The 22,502-nt window shown below is 39.6% G+C and overlaps 1 protein-coding gene across 9 annotated transcripts in view; it reads left to right on the top strand.

The window, feature by feature from the left end:
* atp8a1 (ATPase phospholipid transporting 8A1) overlaps positions 1–22,502 on the top strand; it is a 196,433-nt gene that overhangs the window by 163,260 nt on the left and 10,671 nt on the right. For 8 of the 9 annotated variants that reach the window (XM_057850549.1, XM_057850545.1, XM_057850550.1 and 5 more), the window contains 3 exons: positions 777–884; positions 18,683–18,771; positions 18,973–19,065. In XM_057850549.1, coding sequence (XP_057706532.1) covers positions 777–884; positions 18,683–18,771; positions 18,973–19,065 — 290 coding nt within the window. Of the gene's footprint in view, positions 1–776; positions 885–18,682; positions 18,772–18,972; positions 19,066–20,551; positions 22,338–22,502 lie in introns of those variants that run through there. The other variant, XM_057850551.1, reaches the window with a different exon arrangement.

Here is a 22,502-nt window from a genome sequence, read left to right as displayed (position 1 = left end):
CCTTATAATCTAATGCGCCTTATATATTGGTTAATCATGGCATGAAAGTCCCTTTAGCGCAGCTCCATGGAGTGGATGAATAACGCAACCCCAACCACCACTGCTACTACTAGGGTGCCTTATAATGTGATACGCCCTATATATAAAAACAACTTTAAAATAGACCATTCATTGAAGGTGTGCCCTATACTCCTATGTGCCTTATAGTGCAGAAATATGGTATATTTTGATGTTTTGTTGTGCAAAATAATTTTCTAAAGCTGGAAAGGTAACCCTGTTTGAGCTTCTCAAAAGGGGCAAGAAAAGACTAGGTGGGGTCGCAGGTGTGCTTCTCCACTAAAGTGGAAATGGCCCCACCATCAACACACATCACACACAGCAACACATCTTTGTTCACCAAACATGTTGCCTCTCTAGTAGCAACAGAAGTGTGCACTACAAAGCTATTTGCTTAAGTCAACATTACATTTTGGTTTTGGTCATGCAATTTCGGTGACAAGTATTTTTAGTCGCATTTTAAAATTTATTACGCCCATTGCATTACAACTTTTTGCCTGTTACACTGTGACAATATACCTACGACAACTTTCACTTTCTTCTACTTTTTTCCCAGCTGTATTCCTTATTTTCTGTCACCTAATTCTTGTACTTCTCAATAAATAGTTTAAAACTGTTTCTCTCAGTATTCAGCCCAATATGAAGAACGTTTCTAAATCTAGCCAATGCATAGCAAAATGTTAACATGGCTCACAGAGATGTTACGCTTGTGTTTTCAGTTCAGCCACATCGCCATCTGGGGCAGCATTTGTCTGTGGGTGGTGTTCTTCGTCATCTACTCGTCCCTATGGCCCCTCATCCCCCTAGCCCCCGACATGTCGGGCGAGGTAAGCATACATGCTCACACACACCTGCGTTACCTCACAAGTGATTCTGTGCTGCAGACACTCACGAGTGCACCTTTGTAAGGAGAACCAGAGGCTCAGAGCCTGTCAGACCTCCGGCTTGTGTTGCATAATGACTTAATTGGCCCAATTAGGAGGCTGTTTGGGTTACCCCAGCCTCCCTTGGCGCTGAGTATACGCAGGTGACGTTGAGACAACGAGGCAGTCTGGTAGCAAAACAAATCGAAGAGAGGCGAGGAGTTCAGGTCCGACGCTTGTGTCACAGGCAGCAGGTGACCCTGAAATTGTTTGCTTTTTTTTTTTTTTTCTCGACGTTTTCTTTCTGTGGCTTTTGCGTCTTCTGTCTCTGGACCACATCGACAGGTGATGTTTTCCAGCAAATTCTTAGTTCTCATCAACACGAAGTACCAAAATTCTGTTCGGAAGCTAGTTGCTCTGCCTGCACATATTTCTTTAATGTTTGCTGTTTTAGAATACGACATGGTCAATATGTTCTATCTTTTTTCACATGAATGGTGATATAGCGCAGTGTTGTTTTCGTCAACGGTGACAATAACAAAAATAATTAGTCAACAAACAGTTTTTTTTCATGACGATGAAGTCACGATGACGCGCTGAAAACGTGTCTTGGGAGACTAAAATATAACGAGATGGATGCCAGTTGTCTTCTGACGCCCCGAGAACGACATGAAAATTCACCGTGGTAGCCGTCATAAATTCACAATGTGTGATACTTTCTTATTGTATGTGTTGTTAGAACACATTTAGCAGTGTTCGGTCGTGTCACTCATGTGACGTGCTACACACCCCCTCGCCCCACACACAGGCTTAAGCGTGTGCCTATTCCAGGCTCCTTTTGTGAAACATGTCAGGTGCTGCTTGGTCAGTTTTGTTTTCTTATCTTGGCTATGCCATGTTTCTTTAGCCTTTAAAGGACTGTGCTGAGTGATCATCACACACTAAACTAATTTGTAGCATTAGCGTAGCGTTCGTTCTAGCATAGCGTTCACGTTAGCATTAGCATTTAGCGCGGTGACTCAGTGTCTTCTTGAACTCTTGGGAAACATTTTCAGTTCGTGGCATCCGGGTGAGTTTAATTAATTGCTGCTGAATGTGTATTATCATCATCATGAAAATGATGATTTCCATGTAGACTCTACAGTTATGTATATGTGTGTCATGTTCATTCGAAATTGTTGGAAACCTTTTATTTATTTATTTATTTATTCATGGACTAAAACTTTTGACGTTCATAGACGAAAACATTTTGAGAAATGTCGACTAAAATTAGATGAAATTTGAGTTTTCGTTGACTGAAACTAGACAAAGACGAACACATTTTGAAAGGATTAAAATATGACTAAGACTAATAAGTATTTTCGTCAAAAAGACTAAGACGAAAATCAAATGGTTGCCAAAAACATCACTGATATCGCGTTTATGGTAAAAAACGGAGAGAAAATATAGCATGTGTTTTTTTCAGTTTTTCATTGTTTCTAAAACATATCCTTTGCATTACACCACGTGATATACCCGAATTGGACTGAACTGGACAATCGCGAAAAAAATACTGTCAATGACTCACACCCGCATAGCAGGCAATTGAGCCTCACACACACAAACGGGGGGGGTGGGGGGGGCATTCATTTGAGCTACATTTGCACCAGTTGCTGGGACACCTTGTTATTGAGAGAGTTGGTACGCTCCGTCAGCCGCGATGGAGCTGCTGGGATTGACATCATCACTTGAAATTAATATCTCAATATCTGCAAAACGATAGCAGCACAAAAAAAATGTTTACAGCACATGCGAGCACAAACCTAGCACAAACGACTGGCACCGTTGCGGCAGCACTCCGGCGTAGATGGTAGGCTGCGTGATGTCGTCACTGGAAATTAATTTCTCAATATCTCAAAAACAATAGCAGCACAAACACCTTTTTACAACACAAACGAAGCATAAACGTTTGACACCATTTTTAGCCATTTTTAAACAAAATTGGGGGCTAGTTGACCTCAGATTGACCTATAAAAGAATTGTTAATACCTTAAAAACCATAGCAGCTCAAATGAAACTTTTTACAGAACAAACAAGCACGAATGTAGCATAAACGATTGACATCATTTTTATATAAATTTACGTCGGATAGGGGGCCAGCTTCACGGAGGTCTTTCATTGCAGGTCTACCTAATAACGAGTCCGCTGAGAGTATTTACCAAGAGAGTTTTGACCTTGTACAAGTCGGACAGTTTTGACTGTGTGTGACACAATAGTTGCACATGCACACACTCTCATAATGTGCTGACTCCATAGTATCCATTACTTTTTCATCCGCGTCCCACAGCACTCCAATGCTCACGCTAATGTTGTCCTGTGACGAGCTGGTAACCTTACACACCAGATGACTCCCCCTCCTTTGAAACCGCAACTTGGATTTGCCGGTCATCATCAAACAAGGGCACATCTTTCTGTCTTTGTGTGAAACCCGAGACTGCATCACAGAGAAGTGCTTAAGAGCTGACGCACGAACATCTTTCACAAAAAACATCATCCCCGACCCAATGAACCCCCTTCCCCCTGAATGTCAGCTTCAATCTATACATTTTGTGCCTCTGCGTCTCTTCACTATTTGTTGCGTCAGCATGTTTTTCCACTCTTTGTCTACTCCCAACTTTGCCACTAACAGCCCCGGGGCACTAGAACTCTCCTCTTTCTCATCCTCCATATGGTGTCATGGTAACACATTCATCAATGTCAGGCGTAATATTTTTGCTCTTGACAAGACAGGTGCAGAAACCATCCATCACATTCACACACAAACATTGGGTAACCCCATTCCACTCTCACCAAAATTGCTGTTATTCATATTACAGTGGAATGAAAAAGTATCTGAACCTTTTGGAATGTCTCACATTTCTGCATAAAATCACCATCATATGTGATCTGATCCATGTTAAAATCACACAGATGAAAAAAGTGTCTGCTTTAACTAAAACCACCCAAACATTTATAGGTTGTCATATGTTAACTCATTCACTCCCAGCCATTTTCACCAGAGCAAGGCCCTTCGCTCCCGGCCGTTTTACTGGATTTTGACTGATTTTGCAAGGCCCACAGAAAATTCTGTTCTTTTGTTATATAAACATATAACAACATTTCTCTATATAAAAAGAAAGATTAGACTCTCTTCTTTCAGCAGGAAAAAAAGTTAGTTCATATCTTTTTCCATTTTTTAGAAATCAGCATTAGAAAAATGGCTTAGTTTGAGTAATTTTCCAATTTCTGATGAAAAAACAGAGAAATTGAGCTTTTTGTGAAAGCATGCATTTCAAACATTGACCTTAACACAGCTATTTTTTGCTTTAGTTACATCCCAAACATCTGAATGTTTTCCTTTTACAAAATAACATAAACAACAAGACAAATAGGGGTTTTGACAGCAAAGTAACAATTTATTTACACATAACTAACTGAGAGATGACGCTGTTGTTGCCGCGACAGCCACATAAACGTTTCCCTCATCGCCGCCTGTCTCATAAAGATGGATTTTTTTGAGTCTCTGCGGGGTCTGCTCGGCGAGCAGCACGGACTCAACGACATCGTCTGCTGCACTGGTGGTCCCAGTCGTTCTGCTCGGTCGTCCAGCGTCTGGCAACCAGGTGCCCTCTCGGTTGTTCTGCTCGGCCGTCCACTGCCTGGCATCCTTACGCCGGTGCCCTGGCCGTGCTGCCCGGCCGTTCGTTGCCGTTGAATTGGGTTGCGGGTCTTACCAAATGCGCTATTGCCCTCCAGTGGCCAGTTTTATTGCTTTAAAATGGATTTTCAGTTTTTTGCTTATGAGCTCAGTTGAATCAGAACCCAGAGATGTCTCTTATGAAAAAAAAAAAAAACGTAAAGGACGTATAAATACGTCTTTGGGACACTGAAACAATTAAAAATAGAACGTATTTATACGTTTTTGGGAGCAAATTTATGACTTTAAATTTCTTTGTGTGATGTTTATCCACACTTCTGGTTCAGTGGCGAGGTAGCGTCGTGAGCCTTCTCAGATCCTACACTTACACTATGTAACGTGCAGTTTGAGTGACGTCCTGGCTTTGTCCAAACACTGCAAATCAGACTGATGACTTTCAAGTGTTGAAGTTTTTTTTTTTTTATGTGTTTATGTCTTTGTTGGTTAAAACATGTGGAGAGGGGGAACGAGTCGAGCAAGAAAGTCTTTCACCGCTTGAGCTCTTTTGTTGCTTTAATGGCAGATTTGTCTGTGCCGGTGTTGTTTTAGGGACCGAGTCGTGTCGACGAGGCTGTCAGTGCTGTGTTGAAAAAGAAGCGGGAGCTTTGTTTTCACTCTTATTTAATGTCACTGTTATTTGCTGGCTGTTCATCATCACAGGCGTTGAATTTTATGATGCAGAAGCCTTTCAACTCTGCTTGAAGCAACCTTTTTGCTGCAGAGCAGTTTCGTGTAAAGCAATATTGATGGACTGGCTTAAAACATTTTGTAATAAAAATAAAAGTAAGCAAAATATCACTACATCTACATTTTAGAATGTCAATTTCAAGGAGCATATAGTATTTGGATTTGCTCACTTTATCCTGACATCTTTTTACATAGTGCCCTCAGTGTTCAGGCTGAGATGCAACAGCACTGATATGCCTTATGTTACGAGTAACATTTAAGTGCAGTGTGGGTAAAGACCGTTAGATAAACATGAAGTTAGATGTTGAAGTTTATTCTTTTCGAAAGTGTTATGTTTGCGTTAAACATACACCAAGCACAGGAAAAGTTTATTGCTAAATGTTAGGGGAATCATCAGTGATCTGTTTCGAGGTTTTTTTTTTCTAAAAAAAAATGGCATCGGTGCATTCCTATTAAAATCTATATATTGTCCAATGGCTAATGGCCTCCTTTTACTCTCCAATTGACTAAATCTTAAATTTCCAGCTGGTCAGGACAATTCTTGGAGAGTTTTATGCTACGAAGATTGTGAGAACATCGTGGGCAAAACATTTTTTTTAAACAATCTTCACCAGTGGGCATCAGTCAGTTTATTAGTTTGTTCGGAAAGTACACGCCTCCTCTTTCCCCTAGGAGCACTGTAGCCCTAGTCCAAGTCCCAAGGGTAGTCTTTGGTATGAGGCATCAGTCGAACCCGCTGACAGTGATCCCATTCAAAAACCTGAAAACAAACTTTTTTTTTTTTTTTGCATCCTGTTGATGTTTATGTGAGTGAGTTTGTTTTGCGGTTGTTGTTCATTCTTCCACTGAATTTGAACAAAAAAACTGACAAAAAATGTGCCTTGTATAAAGCATAGGCAAAGTTTTTTCCTCAAGGAAGATTACAGTGCCTTGCAAAAGTATTCGGCCCCCTTGAACCTTGCAACCTTTCGCCACGTTTCAGGCTTCAAACATAAAGATATAAAATTTTAATTTTTTGTCAAGAATCAACAACAAGTGGGACACAATCGTGAAGTGGAACAAAATTTATTGGATAATTTAAACTTTTTTAACAAATAAAAAACTGAAAAGTGGGGCATGCAATATTATTCGGCCCCCTTGCGTTAATACTTTGTAGCGCCACCTTTTGCTCCAATTACAGCTGCAAGTCGCTTGGGGTATGTTTCTATCAGTTTTGCACATCGAGAGACTGACATTCTTGCCCATTCTTCCTTGCAAAACAGCTCGAGCTCAGTGAGGTTGGATGGAAAGTGTTTGTGAACAGCAGTCTTCAGCTCTTTCCACAGATTCCCAATTGGATTCAGGTCTGGACTTTGACTTGGCCATTCTAACACCTGGATACGTTTATTTTTTAACCATTCCATTGTAGATTTGGCTTTATGTTTTGGATCATTGTCCTGTTGGAAGATAAATCTCCATCCCAGTCTCAGGTCTTGTGCAGATACCAACAGGTTTTCTTCCACAATGTTCCTGTATTTGGCTGCATCCATCTTCCCGTCAATTTTAACCATCTTCCCTGTCCCTGCTGAAGAAAAGAAGGCCCAAACCATGATGCTGCCACCACCATGTTTGACAGTGGGGATGGTGTGTTCAGGGTGATGAGCTGTGTTGCTTTTACGCCAAACATATCGTTTTGCATTGTGGCCAAAAAGTTCAATTTTGGTTTCATCTGACCAGAGCACCTTCTTCCACATGTTTGGTGTGTCTCCCAGGTGGCTTGTGGCAAACTTTAAACGAGACTTTTTATGGATATCTTTGAGAAATGGCTTTCTTCTTGCCACTCTTCCATAAAGGCCAGATTTGTGCAGTGTACGACTGATTGTTGTCCTATGGACAGACTCTCCCACCTCAGCTGTAGATCTCTGCAGTTCATCCAGAGTGATCATGGGCCTCTTGGCTGCATCTCTGATCAGTTTTCTCCTTGTTTGAGAAGAAAGTTTGGAAGGACGGCCGGGTCTTGGTAGATTTGCAGTGGTCTGATGCTCCTTCCATTTCAATATGATGGCTTGCACAGTGCTCCTTGAGATGTTTAAAGCTTGGGAAATCTTTTTGTATCCAAATCCGGCTTTAAACTTCTCCACAACAGTATCTCGGACCTGCCTGGTGTGTTCCTTGGTTTTCATAATGCTCTCTGCACTTTAAACAGAACCCTGAGACTATCACAGAGCAGGTGCATTTATACAGAGATTTGATTACACACAGGTGGATTCTATTTATCATCATCGGTCATTTAGGACAACATTGGATCATTCAGAGATCCTCACTGAACTTCTGGAGTGAGTTTGCTGCACTGAAAGTAAAGGGGCCGAATAATATTGCACACCCTACTTTTCAGTTTTTTATTTGTTAAAAAAGTTGAAATTATCCAATAAATGTTGTTCCACTTCATGATTGTGTCCCACGTGTTGTTGATTCTTGACAAAAAAATTAAATTTCATATTTTTATGTTTGAAGCCTGAAATGTGGCGAAAGGTTGCAAGATTCAAGGGGGCCGAATACTTTTGCAAGGCACTGTATATTAAATAAGTTAGAAATAGTCTAAACATGTAGTACCTGTACTTAGGAAATTAATTGGTTCTGGAAGTAGTTTCATAACCAGAAAATTCTGTAAGTAGAGACGCGTTTTCCATGTAAATGCCCTACTTCATTCCAAGCCCCCCATCGTTCAGACACAAATGTATTATAAAGCATAAAAATGCATCAGAACATGTAATAAATACATGTTACAGTTAGATTATTTCCACAATAGACAAAATGAGATTTGTGCAAAGCGTAAAAAACTGAAGCATAAAAATGATGGTCATTAGCCTTTTAACTACAGTCCTCACCTCCTTTTTGCCCTCATCAATCACCAGTTGTTTGAATTTTTGCACAAATCCGTCAGCCGCTTTGTGGTCGGCGCTACTTGCCTCACCATGCCGATCAACAGAGTGAATTTTGGTCCTCTTTTTGAACTTCTTGAACCATTCTCGCGATACCTCAAACTCCCGGATGTGTTTTTGCTCCGACGTTTTAGTAACGTGCCAATTGTTGATGTGTTACGGCCATATTGTTTGGCAAGATCAACCAAAGGCACCCCTTTTTCCACACTTTTCTATTACCACTTGATTTGTTTGTATCGACAAAATAACTATTTTCTTCTTTTCTATTTCTCTTTTCACCATCACTTTCTTGGGGGCCATAGTGAATAAAACGCTCACGAGAAGCAGCCGAGACCATACAGCCGGAAGTGCTAATGAAGAGGAAACTACATAAACATACATTGTACGGTATTAGCCAATTAAATGCCAGGAAGATGCTCGACAATAGCCAATGGCAGAGCATCTATGAATATGTCACTTTCAGTAAACTCTGGGAGCTGCGAATAGCTGCCCATACACGCAACTCCCCATATTGTGCTTTATTTTAGCCTTTCATAACCTGAAATTTCACTCGTAACAAGAGGCATTTTTCCCGTTTATGCATGTCGTAACCTGAAAGTATCATTTGTAGAGGCGTTCATAAGTTGAGGTACCACAGTATTTATTTCCTTTCAAAACAGAGTGCCATAAACCCTTTTCACACACAGATCCAGGGAAAGTCCCGTGTAAGGTGACGCGGGATTTACTCACGTCATTGCTTTCACGCATGTGGAGATGTCCCGAAAATGACGCGGGTTCGACACTTTCACAGACTTGTCCCATGTTGCCCACTGGCACTCTCCATGGGGGGCTGCTAGTGCGATATTATAACCCGGACATTACATCATTTTTTCTCGGCATCGGCTGTCACAATGTTGGTCAAATCGTGTTTTGTTCCGGAGGAAGCGTTCCCGACGTCGTAACTGCAGCCAATTCAAGCTCATCAAGACTGTATTTAAGCCCAGGGGAAGGTGTCGTGATATTAAGTTGTTGGCTGCCATTTGACACCTCTGCCGCCCTTGTTTTAATATCCCCGACGTTGTGCTGGTATTTCATATGGTGGCTTCTAACCGCTGGAGAGCCAGCCCGAAAGCAGCCAGGGGAAGGAAGAACCCCGCCGGCTTTGTTTTGTTGTCTTATCAGCTCTCTGCCTACCACTTAGGTTAGTATCATTGATCCCTGTCGACCTACTGTCACGGACCCATTGTGTTATTCCCCCTTTTCCGCGATAGCATGTATTTTTGTTTGTATGTAATAAACCTTAGAATGCATCCCTCCATTGTTTTTTGCTTTGAAGTACAACCTTATTTACGCTATAGCAGACCCTAACATCTGCAACAAAATAAACCACACATTTCCAAAGATGAACGATGGACTCTCTTCCTCGGCTCTACGATCCCGTAGCAATTTAATTTTGTTAAGTTTTCAGTTTAATTTAGCTATTTCCAGCTTGCTATGTTGATAATTATGATGTTTGCTTATTGATTTTAGTCCTTCTGCGAAGACCGAGGAAGTGACGATCGACCCGCCATGATATTTACATCATCAGCCATCGTGCTGTGACCCGGGAATTTAACGCCTGCTTTGACGCACACCGCTTCCCGGGAAAGTCCCGGACATTATACTAAGACGCGACCTGTGAAATGTCCGTGTAATCTCCGTGCCAGTCGACCTGGGAAATTGGTTTCACACATATGGGGTACCCATTTAAATCCCGCAATGTTCCCGGTATTTTGCCGTGTGTGAAAGGGGCTATAAAATGTGTTTATACCATTTCAGGTTTTTCATTAAAAACTGAAGCTTTTGAAGAGTAGTATATATTGTACATAAATAATTGACAACAATTAGAAAAGCTTTTTGACACTAGCTTAAAATGGTGTTTGGCATTGTCTTGGTTAGGTAAGCAGGGGTGTCAATGAAAACCTCGTTGCTTGGATGGCAGCATATGGTTCCCACAAACTCAGCCCCATGCTATTAGATGCTGGCTGTTGAACTTGGCGTCCATAACAGTCTGAATGGTTCATTTCCTCTTTGGCCCAAAGGACACAACTTATAAGTTGCACTTATTGTTATTGTGCCAAATTGTATATACTGAATTTTGTTTTCTGAAGTGTTCCTGAGCCCATGTGGTAATACAGTGGGGAGCAGAGGTTGCGCTAGACTTTTTCGTTGTCTGTCATTTTGACTGACAGTGTCATAAAAATCCGGTCATAATCTATTTTTACCCGTCACTTACATTTTTAAAATGATAATAATGACATATTCAATAGTATTTAGTTTTCATTCATTTTTAATTAATATTCTGTCCGAACAAGTTTAACAAGAGGCAAACAGACAGCGGAGTGCACCAATCAGCGACGGGCAGACGTGCCGTTAGCAAAGCGACGAGGGCAGGACGAGGGACTTACGCGCGGAAGTAAACATACGAGGAGAACGGAGTTTATTCAACATGGCTAGCGCGAGACAGACTGTTGTCAATGTCTCGTGTCGATGTGTTTTAGCTCATTTAAAACTGAATTTACCGCGGATTGGAACATATTGTCGGCTCTCGCCATCCGTGTTGTTGTAGAGACGACTTTCGGCGCGCAAGAGTGACGTTGCTCGTGAAGAATACGTCACGCAAATAAACAAATCTGATTTGTCGATTGATTTTGTACCTACTCGAGAGGCTGTGTCCCAGACTTTTCTCTCAGTGTTTGAAGAATACAGGGAGAACAGTCTGGCCGTGCCAGGCAAACACTCAGTTGCCTTGACATTTTTCCGAGTAAGGCCAAAGACGTCCTGCATCAAGAGAGACAATAGCTAATTAATATGCTCACTCGCCACCCTGTGGTCTGGGGTGTGAATTGCAACCTGTCAAAATGACAGATGGACTTCAGTTTTTTCCATCACCGTTTTAAAACGGTCAACGACGGAAAATATTCGGTTAACGCGACCCCTGGTGGGGAGAACAAGTATTTGATACACTGCCAATGGGAAAACCCAATGGCAGTGTATCAAATACTTGTTCTCCCCACTGTATTCTTTACACACTGATATCAGTTTTTGATGCAATGCCCGCTGGAGGATCAAAGGTCATGGGCATTCAGTGTTGGTTTTTGCCATTACCACTTGCATGCAATAATTCTTCCCGATTCTCTGAACCTTTTGACGGTATCATGGACTGTGGATAGATGATGAAAACTCTAAATTCCTCGCAGTTGCAATTGTGTCATGCCTCGTCGCTTCCTGTTTTATTTTGAAGGCTTCACCCTCTTCATAGTCGCGTACTTACCCTTCCTCTTGTCAGCTAATCACCTATTGTTTCCACCTGTTCCACATTACCTTGTGTGTGTATATAATGCCCTAGTTCCCCTTGTCTTGTGCAGAAGTGTCTTTCATGTAAGGTTAGTCACATCAGCCTCTCGCCATAGCCATCATAGTTATTCTGTACATTATCCTCCATTGGAGTGCTTTGTGTTAGTAACTTTTGATCCTAGTCAGCCTGAATTTTTCCTCCTTTTGGGGCGCTTTATGTTTTTGCCTTACCTCCCGTTTGGAGCGCTTTGTGTTTGAAACCTTATTTTGTCTCTAGTCATCCTAACTCATTCCTCCGTTGGAGCGCTTTTCGTTTGTGCTTTTTCTCATTCCCGCATGTCAGCGGAAGAACCTGTGTTTTCAAAATAAAATTTTTGCCTGAACCTCCGCAGCTGAGTCCGCCTCGTCATCTCGGCCTGACAAATTGAGGAACATTGTCCTAAAACTGTTCAACTATTTTCTCACGCACTTGTTCAGAAAGAGGTAAACCTCTCCCCATCTTTGCTTGTGAATGTCTGAGGTTTCAGGGAAGCTCCTTTTATACCCAAACATGGTACCCTACTGTCCCCAATTAGCCTGTTGAAGTATGGGATTTTCCATAAAGCTGCTTGATGAACAATCCTCAAGTTCCTCAGTCTAGGTCAATGATATTTGCTAAAAACAATCAAGTTTAGCAGTTTAAATATTAAATATCTTGTCCTTGTAGTATATTCAATTATATATTGGTTGAACATTACTTGCAAATCATTGTAATGCCTATTTATATATGTTAAAAACAGCATCCCAGCTTCATTGAGATCGGGGTTGTATTTATTCATTTATTTATCTTTAATATACTCTTTGGACAACTTAAATGCTATCATTAACCTGAGCCAAAAACTGAAAATAATTAAAGCAACTTACAAGAAAAACAAGGCAATTTCTGCCCCTTTGCGTGTAATTTTGCAGTTTAATTAGGGTGAGCCGCACAGAAAAGCTCCATTCATCTATACATGCCACTGTGGGGGAAAATACTTTTTTGATTTCCTTTCATTTGAGGTTTCCTCCCAGTGCCGTGTTTTGTCACGCATCAAAGTCAATTTTCAGCTAATGGGCGGTAGATTAGCGCATTTGAGCCTAACATGCTGCTTTGATACTCGTGACACTGATGGGTGTGTGCGCGCGCCCGCGTGTGTATGCATCCCGGGGGCCCCTTATGTGTGTCACGTTACAGGAAGGACACAGCTGAGGGGGCCCCGGCAGTTTGAACAAGTGGCACATCACAATGAGAGGAGCGCTGAGTTGTGCACTTTGACACGTAATGACAGAACATTTCAATGCAGGCGGCCCAAAGTAAACAGTTCTAAACAGAAAGCTGAAAGATACAAGCCCCCCCCCCCCACCCTCACATTGCCCCCTCCAACAAAGCAACCCCCAAATCCCCCGAATCTCCTCAATTACTTGTGTATACGCCAAAAAATCGTTGTCTTGAAAGTTTAATTATTTCACGACTTTATTAGTAAGTGCCATTGAGGATATATAATATGTATATAATATGTTTTTGTAGATTATTGTCTTCAAGTTAAATTCAAAATAGTGCTCCAAAAGTTGTATTTCAATTGCTTGTATACAAACACTGTGTTAGCTTGCTAATAGTTTATAATTTACAGGTTTTTTTTTTTTTTAATTGCGAGCTCTTGCGTCATGAAATAATTCTTATTCGTGTTGGAAACCCAAATCTTAGATTTCAACGAGCTTCTCATATGCTGTCGGTCCAGCAAAGTTGGGGGGGGTGACTTCCAGGACTTTTTTGAACAGGACAATCAGTCCAACGCAGAAATACAAAATGAAAACATTCACAGGGAGCATGGAGTAGACACTAAACTCAACTAATTGCATGATTGCAGTTCCTGATGTCACTCAATAGGCCCAGCTCCTTAAAGGCAAATATCAACACACAAAATTACTCGTGTGTGTTCGTTCGTGTGTGCGTGTATATGCCTGTGTGAGAGACATTTTCGGCTTAATTACTACACAGTCTAAATTGCACTTTGTTTTATTGTGTTTCTATATTTATAAGATTTATTAGATACAAGCATAGTCATCCTTTATAGGGCTCTCATTGGCTGCCATTGACAGTGCTAGACATCCAATCCATTTGGACTGGGAGATCCTAATTGACATTGACAGTTATTCCTCCCAGTTAATATGTATTGGACATCTTTCATTGCCAATGGCAGGCAATGAGTTTAATACAATGAATTTTTAAAAAATGAATAAATAAACTTAAGAGTGTTGTTAGGGGCTATACCAGGAGTGTATATCTGTTATTATTCATTTTGATTGTATTAATTTTGTATTCATTAACATTTTATTGATATATAGTTTTATTTGTTCCTTAAAAAATATGTATATAAATTAGGGCTGCAGCTATCGAATATTGTAGTAATCGAGTAATCGACTGAAAATTCTATCGATTAATCGAGTAATCGGATAAAACAAATATATTTTTAGGTGAAGAGCAATTATAAATATACATGAGAAAACAAGACATTTCATCTAATCTTGAACCATTTTCAGTCAATCAATGTCTTTATTTTCGATGTATATTGTTGAAAACAGCCAACAATTGCATCTCAGATGTAGCTAGAATTTAAAAAAAAATAATAATAATAATTCACTGCTTTCACTCAAAAAACTTTTAGATCTTTTTGTTTTTTTTTTAATTATATATATATATATATATATATATATATTACCTAAAAATGCCGTTACGCTTGATAACACACATCACTTAAAAGTTAGGATTTTTTCCCACGTGTTTCAATTGAATTTCTCTTTGTGTCAAGCCATTTTTAAGTTCTAGTTAAGTTTTAAGTTAGTCTAAACTGTAAGTCCTGATAGAATTTTGAGTTTTTGCAGTGTTCAAAATAAATGTATGATACAGGCTGTACTGGAGCACATTAGGGACCAGTGCTACTTGGTGTTTTATCCAGCAATGACTACTGAGCTAAAACTGATAGTTAGCATGATAAAGTTTTTATTTTACACCCTCATCACTCCACAATGCTATGTTATGTTAAAGCCTGTATGTAAGACACGTTAGCCACGCATCGACAGTGGTCATAATTAATTGAAACCTAGCCCTCCGCAGGGCTAACTTTACGTGAGCTAGTAGCGACAGTAACGTTAATCTTATTTATTAGCGCTTAGCGCTCTTTACTAGCGCTTAGCGCTGTACTGCTTTAAGATGGCGGCTGTTTAATAACGCTGCCCAGACGCGGCCGAGTCTGTCAATGCGCATCTAGTTCAACATACTGGACTGTCTCAGGAAATTAGAATACACAATATTCTAATTTTTTGAGACAGTCCTGTATATATATATATATATATTTTTTTTTTTTTTTTTTAACCCCTTCAGACCCGCATTTTTTCTGCTGGGCAAAAAAAAATAAAAAATCATCACTGATTTTTACTCAAACACCAGAACAAATTGCATTTTTTTCCCTCTGTGATATTTCATGCTTTTATTGGTTATTTATTAATGTTATTTAGTTTTTGATTAGAAATGAGCTCTTATGTTTGCCTTTTTGAAGTTGCGTTTTGTCTCAGCCATTTTCAAACAGCCAAAAACGGCAAAGAGGGCGTGCTAAACCTCATGATTTGATATCGATGGGTTTAGGTTTCGTCCAATCATCTCCCATAAGTGGCCATAGCAACTAAATTCAGTGTATTTATTGGTTTAGAGACGCGAACGTGTCATGTCCTTCAGCAGCATGCTCAGGTCTGAAGCAGTTAAAGGGCAGCTGAAGAGCTTTTTGGATTTTGGTGTAATTTTTTAAATATAAACTTTGGACGAGTTCGTCGAAACAAACATCTCATTTTTAACTCATAACTGCAAAGATAATTTGCGGGGGGTTGTGTTTTTGCACTTGACTTACAGTCCCTTTCCAAACCCGGCTAGCAACAACAAAAACAGTTCACACTTTAACGAAAAGGCAGTTGGATTAACCCCTTAAATATAAACAGAATTGCATCAAATTCGAGAATTAGAACGGGCCGGACTTACGTCTTTGAAAAACTAAAGTTGTATTCGCCAAGGCTTTTTAAAGCTGTCATCGCTGAAATGTTCAAAACAAAGACGCGATGGAAGAGCCGGGGAGAAGTTCTTCCACTTTCACAAGACATGTCCAAATCCTTACAGAAGTTTTTTTGGACCACTCGTATACTCTTGAGCTTTCGTGTGAGCAATTCATTGCTACACATCGAGATGGCATGATGAATCTCGTGAGTAAAATCCAGAAAATATTTGCAATATGTAGGGAGAATAGCGTGGTACTATAGTTCCGTGTTGAAATGCTGGCGAGGCTTCCTGGAAGTGACATCATCGCATAGCGGCCGGCAGCGGGGCGCATTCCTCGTTGCTAAGGTGTTGCTATCGCTGTGACTCAAAAACAATGCGGTCAATTCAATGTTTTTTTTTTTTTTTTTTTTTTTTTTGGAATATGAGTTTTGAGACTGCGAATCATGCATTCAATACAATTTAAGCGAGTGAAACGCTCATAAATTGAGCTCTCTTAACCTGCCCTTTAAATTAAAAACCCGATCCTTTTCACCGGATTCCGATCCTCTGAAAAGTGGCGCGATCAGCCCAATTTCCGATCACGTGATCACATCGGGGACAACCCTAATTATAAGGGAGAACTGGTGTGAACCTCTGGACATTTTAGGCTATTTAGCCCATACTTGTACACAAATGCTAATTTCGTGACCCACATGACCCATATGTGATTCCAGTTCTTTATGAGGTTAAATGAAAGTTTTTGTTACTTTGTTCAGTAACAAAACAAAACAAAACAAAAAAAATAGTCACTTGCCTGAAAAGACTAAAAATCAAAGTACCGGTACAGTTATCACATTATTTTGGGCTGTAGTGCACCTGCCCACTCACCAAGTGTTAAATTAAAGTGCCTGTGACACGAAAAAGCATGTTTATTTCATAATACATGCGGTATTTTATGCTCCTGAAGGATATGGACCGCTTGGATGTGTGTGGAAGCGATCGCTATATTTATTTAGTTTTTTGAATCCCGCTCCAAGAAAATGAGTGACTTCCGGCTTCGGTCTTGCATTGAGGAGGAGGGCGCTGTGACGTGTACGGTAGAAGACGACCTCTTCACGCTACAGTGTACTGTTGTGTATGAGGACGAAGGATTCAGCTGATTTTGCGGATTAATACGTTTATTTTTCGCATCACGCCAGCCAAACGGCTGCAGAAAAATCATTCTGTATGAGGGAGAGGCGTATGCACCTTTTTGGAGTTTCAAAAGGTTCCCATTCACTGTGGATATTTACTGTGGGACCATTGGACTTACGAGGAAGTGAGTAAACATCTTGTTTTGTATTATGTCAAATACGAATACAGCGGTTACAAAGTAAACACTACAAACTTCCTTTAAATGAAGGACTACTTACGTTTGATCATTGATCGGCATGTAAAAAGCTCTCCTAATGCATTAGCAGCAGCACGTTAGCTGCGTTAGCTCCAGCCACCCTCCTCCGGGGAACGAACTGTAAATTGCTCTCCGCCGGGCGGTTTGCCGATCCGCTAAGACATTCGACAACCGGGTCGTCATGTCAAATAATCCAGGATAGCTTTGTGTGATTTTCCGCTTTGAAGACTTTGAAACATCACTCGGTTCGGGTTAGCATGTCGGCTAGCTGTCACTCCTTCTGGTTTGTTTACATTCTCCGAAGCCGGGGAAGGGAAATGACATATGTCCGATTTAGGTGTCATAAAGTATCGTTCGGGAGGTGCGACAGTAAAGGTGAAGTCGACAGTTTTGACCTTTATGGAGTAATTTTGCCATGTCGTCTTGAATAAATGGATTTTTATTATTTCATATTCCATTTAGCACAAGATTGTTATTTGTCTTGACCATGCTATTTATTTAGCAATTGGGGAAAATACTTGGATAAAAAGAATATCCTGTAAAAATATGGAAGTAAAGAGACAGAAACAATAACATTTTGCCGCTCTCTTCGTCGCGTTTTCCTCATTGTGAATAGTTCCCCCTCGACGGGCTGACTGGTCCTTCTCAAGCCATTTATATAGCTATTGGGGAAAAATACTTGCATAAAAAGAATATCCTGTAAAAATATTGGAGTAGAGAGACTGAAACAATGACATTTTGCGGCTCTCTTCGTCGCGTTTTCCTCGTTCTGAACAATTCCCCCTCAATGGGCTGAATAGTAAAACCGATGAGCCCAGTCTACCGCTGACGTCATCCACCTGTTGGGGACGCTAAAGCCCTATAATGGTAGGCGTGGCTAACCGGCAGATTAAAAGACTAATTTCTCGTCATCTGCGCTTTGCTAAATTGTTGTATATAGTCGAATCGTCTCAAAATATGATTCTAATTCACATAATAATGCCATTTAAGACTTTTTTTGTGGTGTCATATGCTCTTTAAATCATCAGAATAAACTTCAGTTATCTGTTTATTTTTAAGCAAATGTATCTTGAATTATGAGTTTTTTAGAGTAAGAGCAGTTGTATTTTTTCAAATTAACAAAGTATTATTCTCATGTGCATAAGTCAATATTTTGAAAAAGCATTGTCCCAGTGACAGCTGGAATCTTGAAAACCCATAAGCTTGGTCAAGCATAAGGAGAGGCACCACTGTATTTACCTTTTTCATTTTGTACATGCCCCACAATTTGGAAATCCCTCTAAAAAGTGAGCAGATTCTGAGGAATGGCCAGTTGCTGGATGTGCTCACATAGAGCGTATCATTAAAAAAGCCCCTCAAATTCAGGTGAAAGGAACACTTCAATCTTTCACAGGTACTTCCTCCACCTGTGAGGCCCAAGGGGCTGCGTGAGTCCAGACAAAAGCATGGTATCATTTAGTCACGCTAGATTAGGGCACTTATTTGGCTCCAACTCCTTTCAGCGTGTCCACAACACGACTGTTTGTTTTGTCATGTATGCTTCTCATTAAGAGCCACTGAAGAGGATGATGAAGGCTGGCTGTTATCAGGTGTTGCTTCTTTCTAAGAGCTCTTCTTCTTATCTGATGGGCTGGAAAGCTCTGTATTGTCTTACACTCACCTGTGTGTTATGTGTTGTGATGCTTGTGTCAGGCGGAGATGATGTTTTCTTCGGGGGTCTTCTGGACTGGCCTGGTCTTCATCCCTATCACCTCGCTGGTCTTTGACGTGGCCTACAAAGTGTGAGTCTTCTCTCCCTCTCTCATCTCTACAGTTTAGGAAATTCCTTTGGAATCTCCTCCAATAACTGCTTTTATGTTTGGGCTTCCATGAAAGTTCAGTGTTTTTCCGCAGTCGGCATCTGGCCTAAATTAAAGTCTCATCATTGTGATTTGTGTCTGTGTGTGTGCATGTGCGTATTTGTCGTTGTTGTCTGGTTACAGGGTGAAGAAAGTGTTTTTCAAGACGCTGGTGGATGAGGTGCAGGAGCTGGAGGCGTTATCTAAAGATCCCGGAGCTGTAGTACATGGGAAAAGGTACGTGACTCACCTTTACATCTTTTTACAGTGCAAAAACAAAAGTCATAACCTATGGTTCTAGTAGACAAAAATATAGAGCACTAGTAGGCCTGAGTGACAAATCAATGTTATTAATTAATTAAATTCTCTATCGGGAATGAATAAAAAATCATTAAGTTATTTTCATTATCTAGCAACCAGTTATAAGCAGTGTTTAAGGTACTTTTGAAGAGTTGTAGTTCTCTGAAAAAAAAAACCTACGGTAATTACTAGTTATTCATTTATGAAAGTAACTACTTTGAGTTACTTTACTCACACCTCAACACTCAAAAAATAACTTTAGGGCCGTCATAGAATGAGAAAATGCGTAATGTTAGAAGTTCCAGCAAAAAGTAGTTTCGTGATGTAGCCTAAGAAATGTAAAGGTGTTAGTTCCAACATTGGTTATTAGATTATTCCATGAGAACTTAATACTTTGTGTTAGAGTGGTGAGGCACAAATAAGGGAAGAGAAAAAGATATTTTATGACGCAGGTTTTGCACTTTATTTAACTTACTTATACTCAACATTGATATATTTACATTTGATATACAAGACCATATCAGATCTTAACCCTTTAATGCCTGCAACAATGAAGCAGTTGTCAGAGAATCACAAAATATGAAAAATAAGGTCTTAATGAAACCTTTTTTTAAATTTGTAAAAAGAAAAGTCAAAATGAATATGAATAATAAGCGCTCTAATATTTATAACCTTTGCTAAATCCTGTTTAATTTTCTCATGGAACCTGTAGATGCATGTGTTGACTTGCATCCATCATTTTTTTTTTCCCCAAAAAGAAATGTCAAAATTCTGAATTAGTCTCAAAATCATGACATTTTAGGTGTATCAATGTGATACATTTGGCAATATAGAGTTAACTATAATTATACTTATATAACCCTGATGTTCATCTACTTCGGACAAATAAACTAGGGCAAAATATCACCGTTTCTGAATGCTCAGCCTATTTCAACCCTTTTGCTAATCAAAACAGCAGAAAAAGAGTTGCCTGAACAAAAAGATTATCTTACTTTATGTTGAGTTACGACAACCAGCTTTCACATAGACTGGGGCATTTTGTCTTATAATGCCTGGCATTACTTAACGCTATATTCCCTCCAGGCTTTCCCTGCTTTTAAATACAATATTTGTATTTTCCTTTAAACATGAGTATAACTAGGTACATCAGGTTTAATCTACCATGAATATTGCTTACATTAAAATAAATGCTACTTTCAGCCATAATGCAGTGTTTGCCGAACTGACATAATTGTGTTTTGCCATTGATTTTATTGATTTATTTTCCATAAATGACTTTCGCTATTAGGTTTTCTTCTATTTGGCTATTGTGGGCGTATTAGATAAAGTACATTTTCTGCTACTTTTTATATACTTGGCGCTTTTACACAAAATATCAAATAATGGTCTTTTATGTTGTCATGTTGTGCTATTAATGTGGCAGGTGACATGCAGTGAATCTAAAACTTAGCTCTTCACTAATCTTTTTGTAAATAATTACTAATAATTATACAGTACTCAGATGAATGTAATATTTTCTACTAACCTATACTGGGCCTTTTTGACATCCGTAGCATGTTTTGCTGGCAATGCTGCTTCGCCACTTTCATTATAAACCTTTTGGATTCAATATCGGTACTTCAAGTTAAATGCCTTAGTATTTCAGTGTTGTACACTTTTTTGACTACTTTCAATAATTACATTTTACAGGTTCATCAATAAAATGTTTTCAAACACCCTAATTGTTTTTATTTAACTGAAAAACTGGCAGTTTAATTTATCATTGTTCCCCAAAATGAAAGCCCAAAACAAATTCTAGTTACAAAAATGATACTAATGTAATCAAATAAAATGTACGTTATTTCACAGCTTTGGCAAACCCTAACTGTTGTTTGTTTTATTCTTGTACATCTGGCAGTTCCTCTCCAAACCACTTAAGGATATTCATTGGACTTAAACTGCTTTACTTTAAATAAAAGATATTATAATTATTTTTTAAATCAATCAATTTATCAATCATCGATCATATGGCCAAATTCAAAACAAAAGCATAACAAAAATATGTTTTAGAACTCATTTATTGCAAAAAATTCTATTCAATTTTTATATTAGATATCATTTAAAACAGTGGCCCCCCCAACCTTTTTTGCACCACGAACCGATGTGATGTGGGCCTTTTTTTCCACAGACCTGTAACGTGGCGAAAAATACAGTAAATATAAAATTACATGACATGGCTAAAAATGAACATTAAGTGCTGGGGAAATGTAACTCACCGTACACTGAATAAACCTTTTTTAACAGCTACCTCTCCTAAAACTTGTTGTCAAATATCCTTGGTTGCAGGCATAATGAATTGTTCTCCAATCGTGAAAGGTTTCTTGGCTTTAGTAATACGGTTCGCCACGAGGTATGATGCTCTCAATGCATTCACTTTTATTGCCTCGTTTGCTAGCTTTTAGCCACATATTATGCAGAATGGACTTGATTGTAGGCTCTTCTTCTTGCTCAGCAAGTAGCATTTTGCCCGTTTAAAAAAAATAAAAAAATGTCCAGAGACGTCGCCGCCCGCAGCACAGATCTAACAGCAGCTAACATTACTGTTTACATTGACTGACGCAAGGCAGCTATATGTGTGCAAACACCCCAGTAATGGTGGCCAACCACTAGAGGGCGACATACGCAAATCTCTTCCCAGATTAGTCAAAAAGCACATGTTAGATTGCGGTCGTAAACAAATAGTTTAATATTTTCTCTGCGGCCCGGTCGCAAATGCGCTACGGTACGGTGGTTTGGGATCTCTGATTTTAAAGATAATGGTAAAAAGCACATTATGAAATAGAGTTCATAGCCTATTTATTAAGTACAATCATGATAGTTTAAAAAAAAATAGCTGTTTGTATTATTGCCATCTAAAAATATTTCATTTTTTGTAATGTGAAGTTACAGAATGAATCATTTTATTAGAGCCATGAAAATAGGACTAGATCAAAAGCACATGAAAATTTAAACGTTTTGTCAAGGAAAAATGAAACATTAAGCACATAAGTGATCGAGTTGCATTGTGCAAGCTGTTCCAAAGCAATCAGTAGAATCCAGTAGAACTCTCTAAATTGCACTTAAATCCATAGACTTTGATTGCTCTTAATGCCACTACTTTTGACTGTAATATCAGCAATCATGTTGTTAAAAATGGCAGTTGTCATCATGTGAGGCGTGCACTCTTGTGACACAATGACACTGTATTAGAGTGGAGGGTGCTGGTAGTGGGTAAGGCTGTGGGGGGGTATGCAGCTGTCTGGGTTGAGAGGCCTGCAGCGCCCATTAGCATGAGGCAGATCCGTGTGAGATCTCCTGCTGGCTGAAAGTGATCCCTTGGCCTGGCCGCTATCCCA

This window comes from Corythoichthys intestinalis, chromosome 11 (genome assembly GCF_030265065.1).
Source record: "Corythoichthys intestinalis isolate RoL2023-P3 chromosome 11, ASM3026506v1, whole genome shotgun sequence".
Taxonomy (NCBI): Eukaryota; Metazoa; Chordata; class Actinopteri; order Syngnathiformes; family Syngnathidae; genus Corythoichthys; species Corythoichthys intestinalis.
The sequence above is the reverse complement of the archived record's forward strand: the minus strand, read 5'-3'. Positions and strand labels throughout refer to the sequence as shown.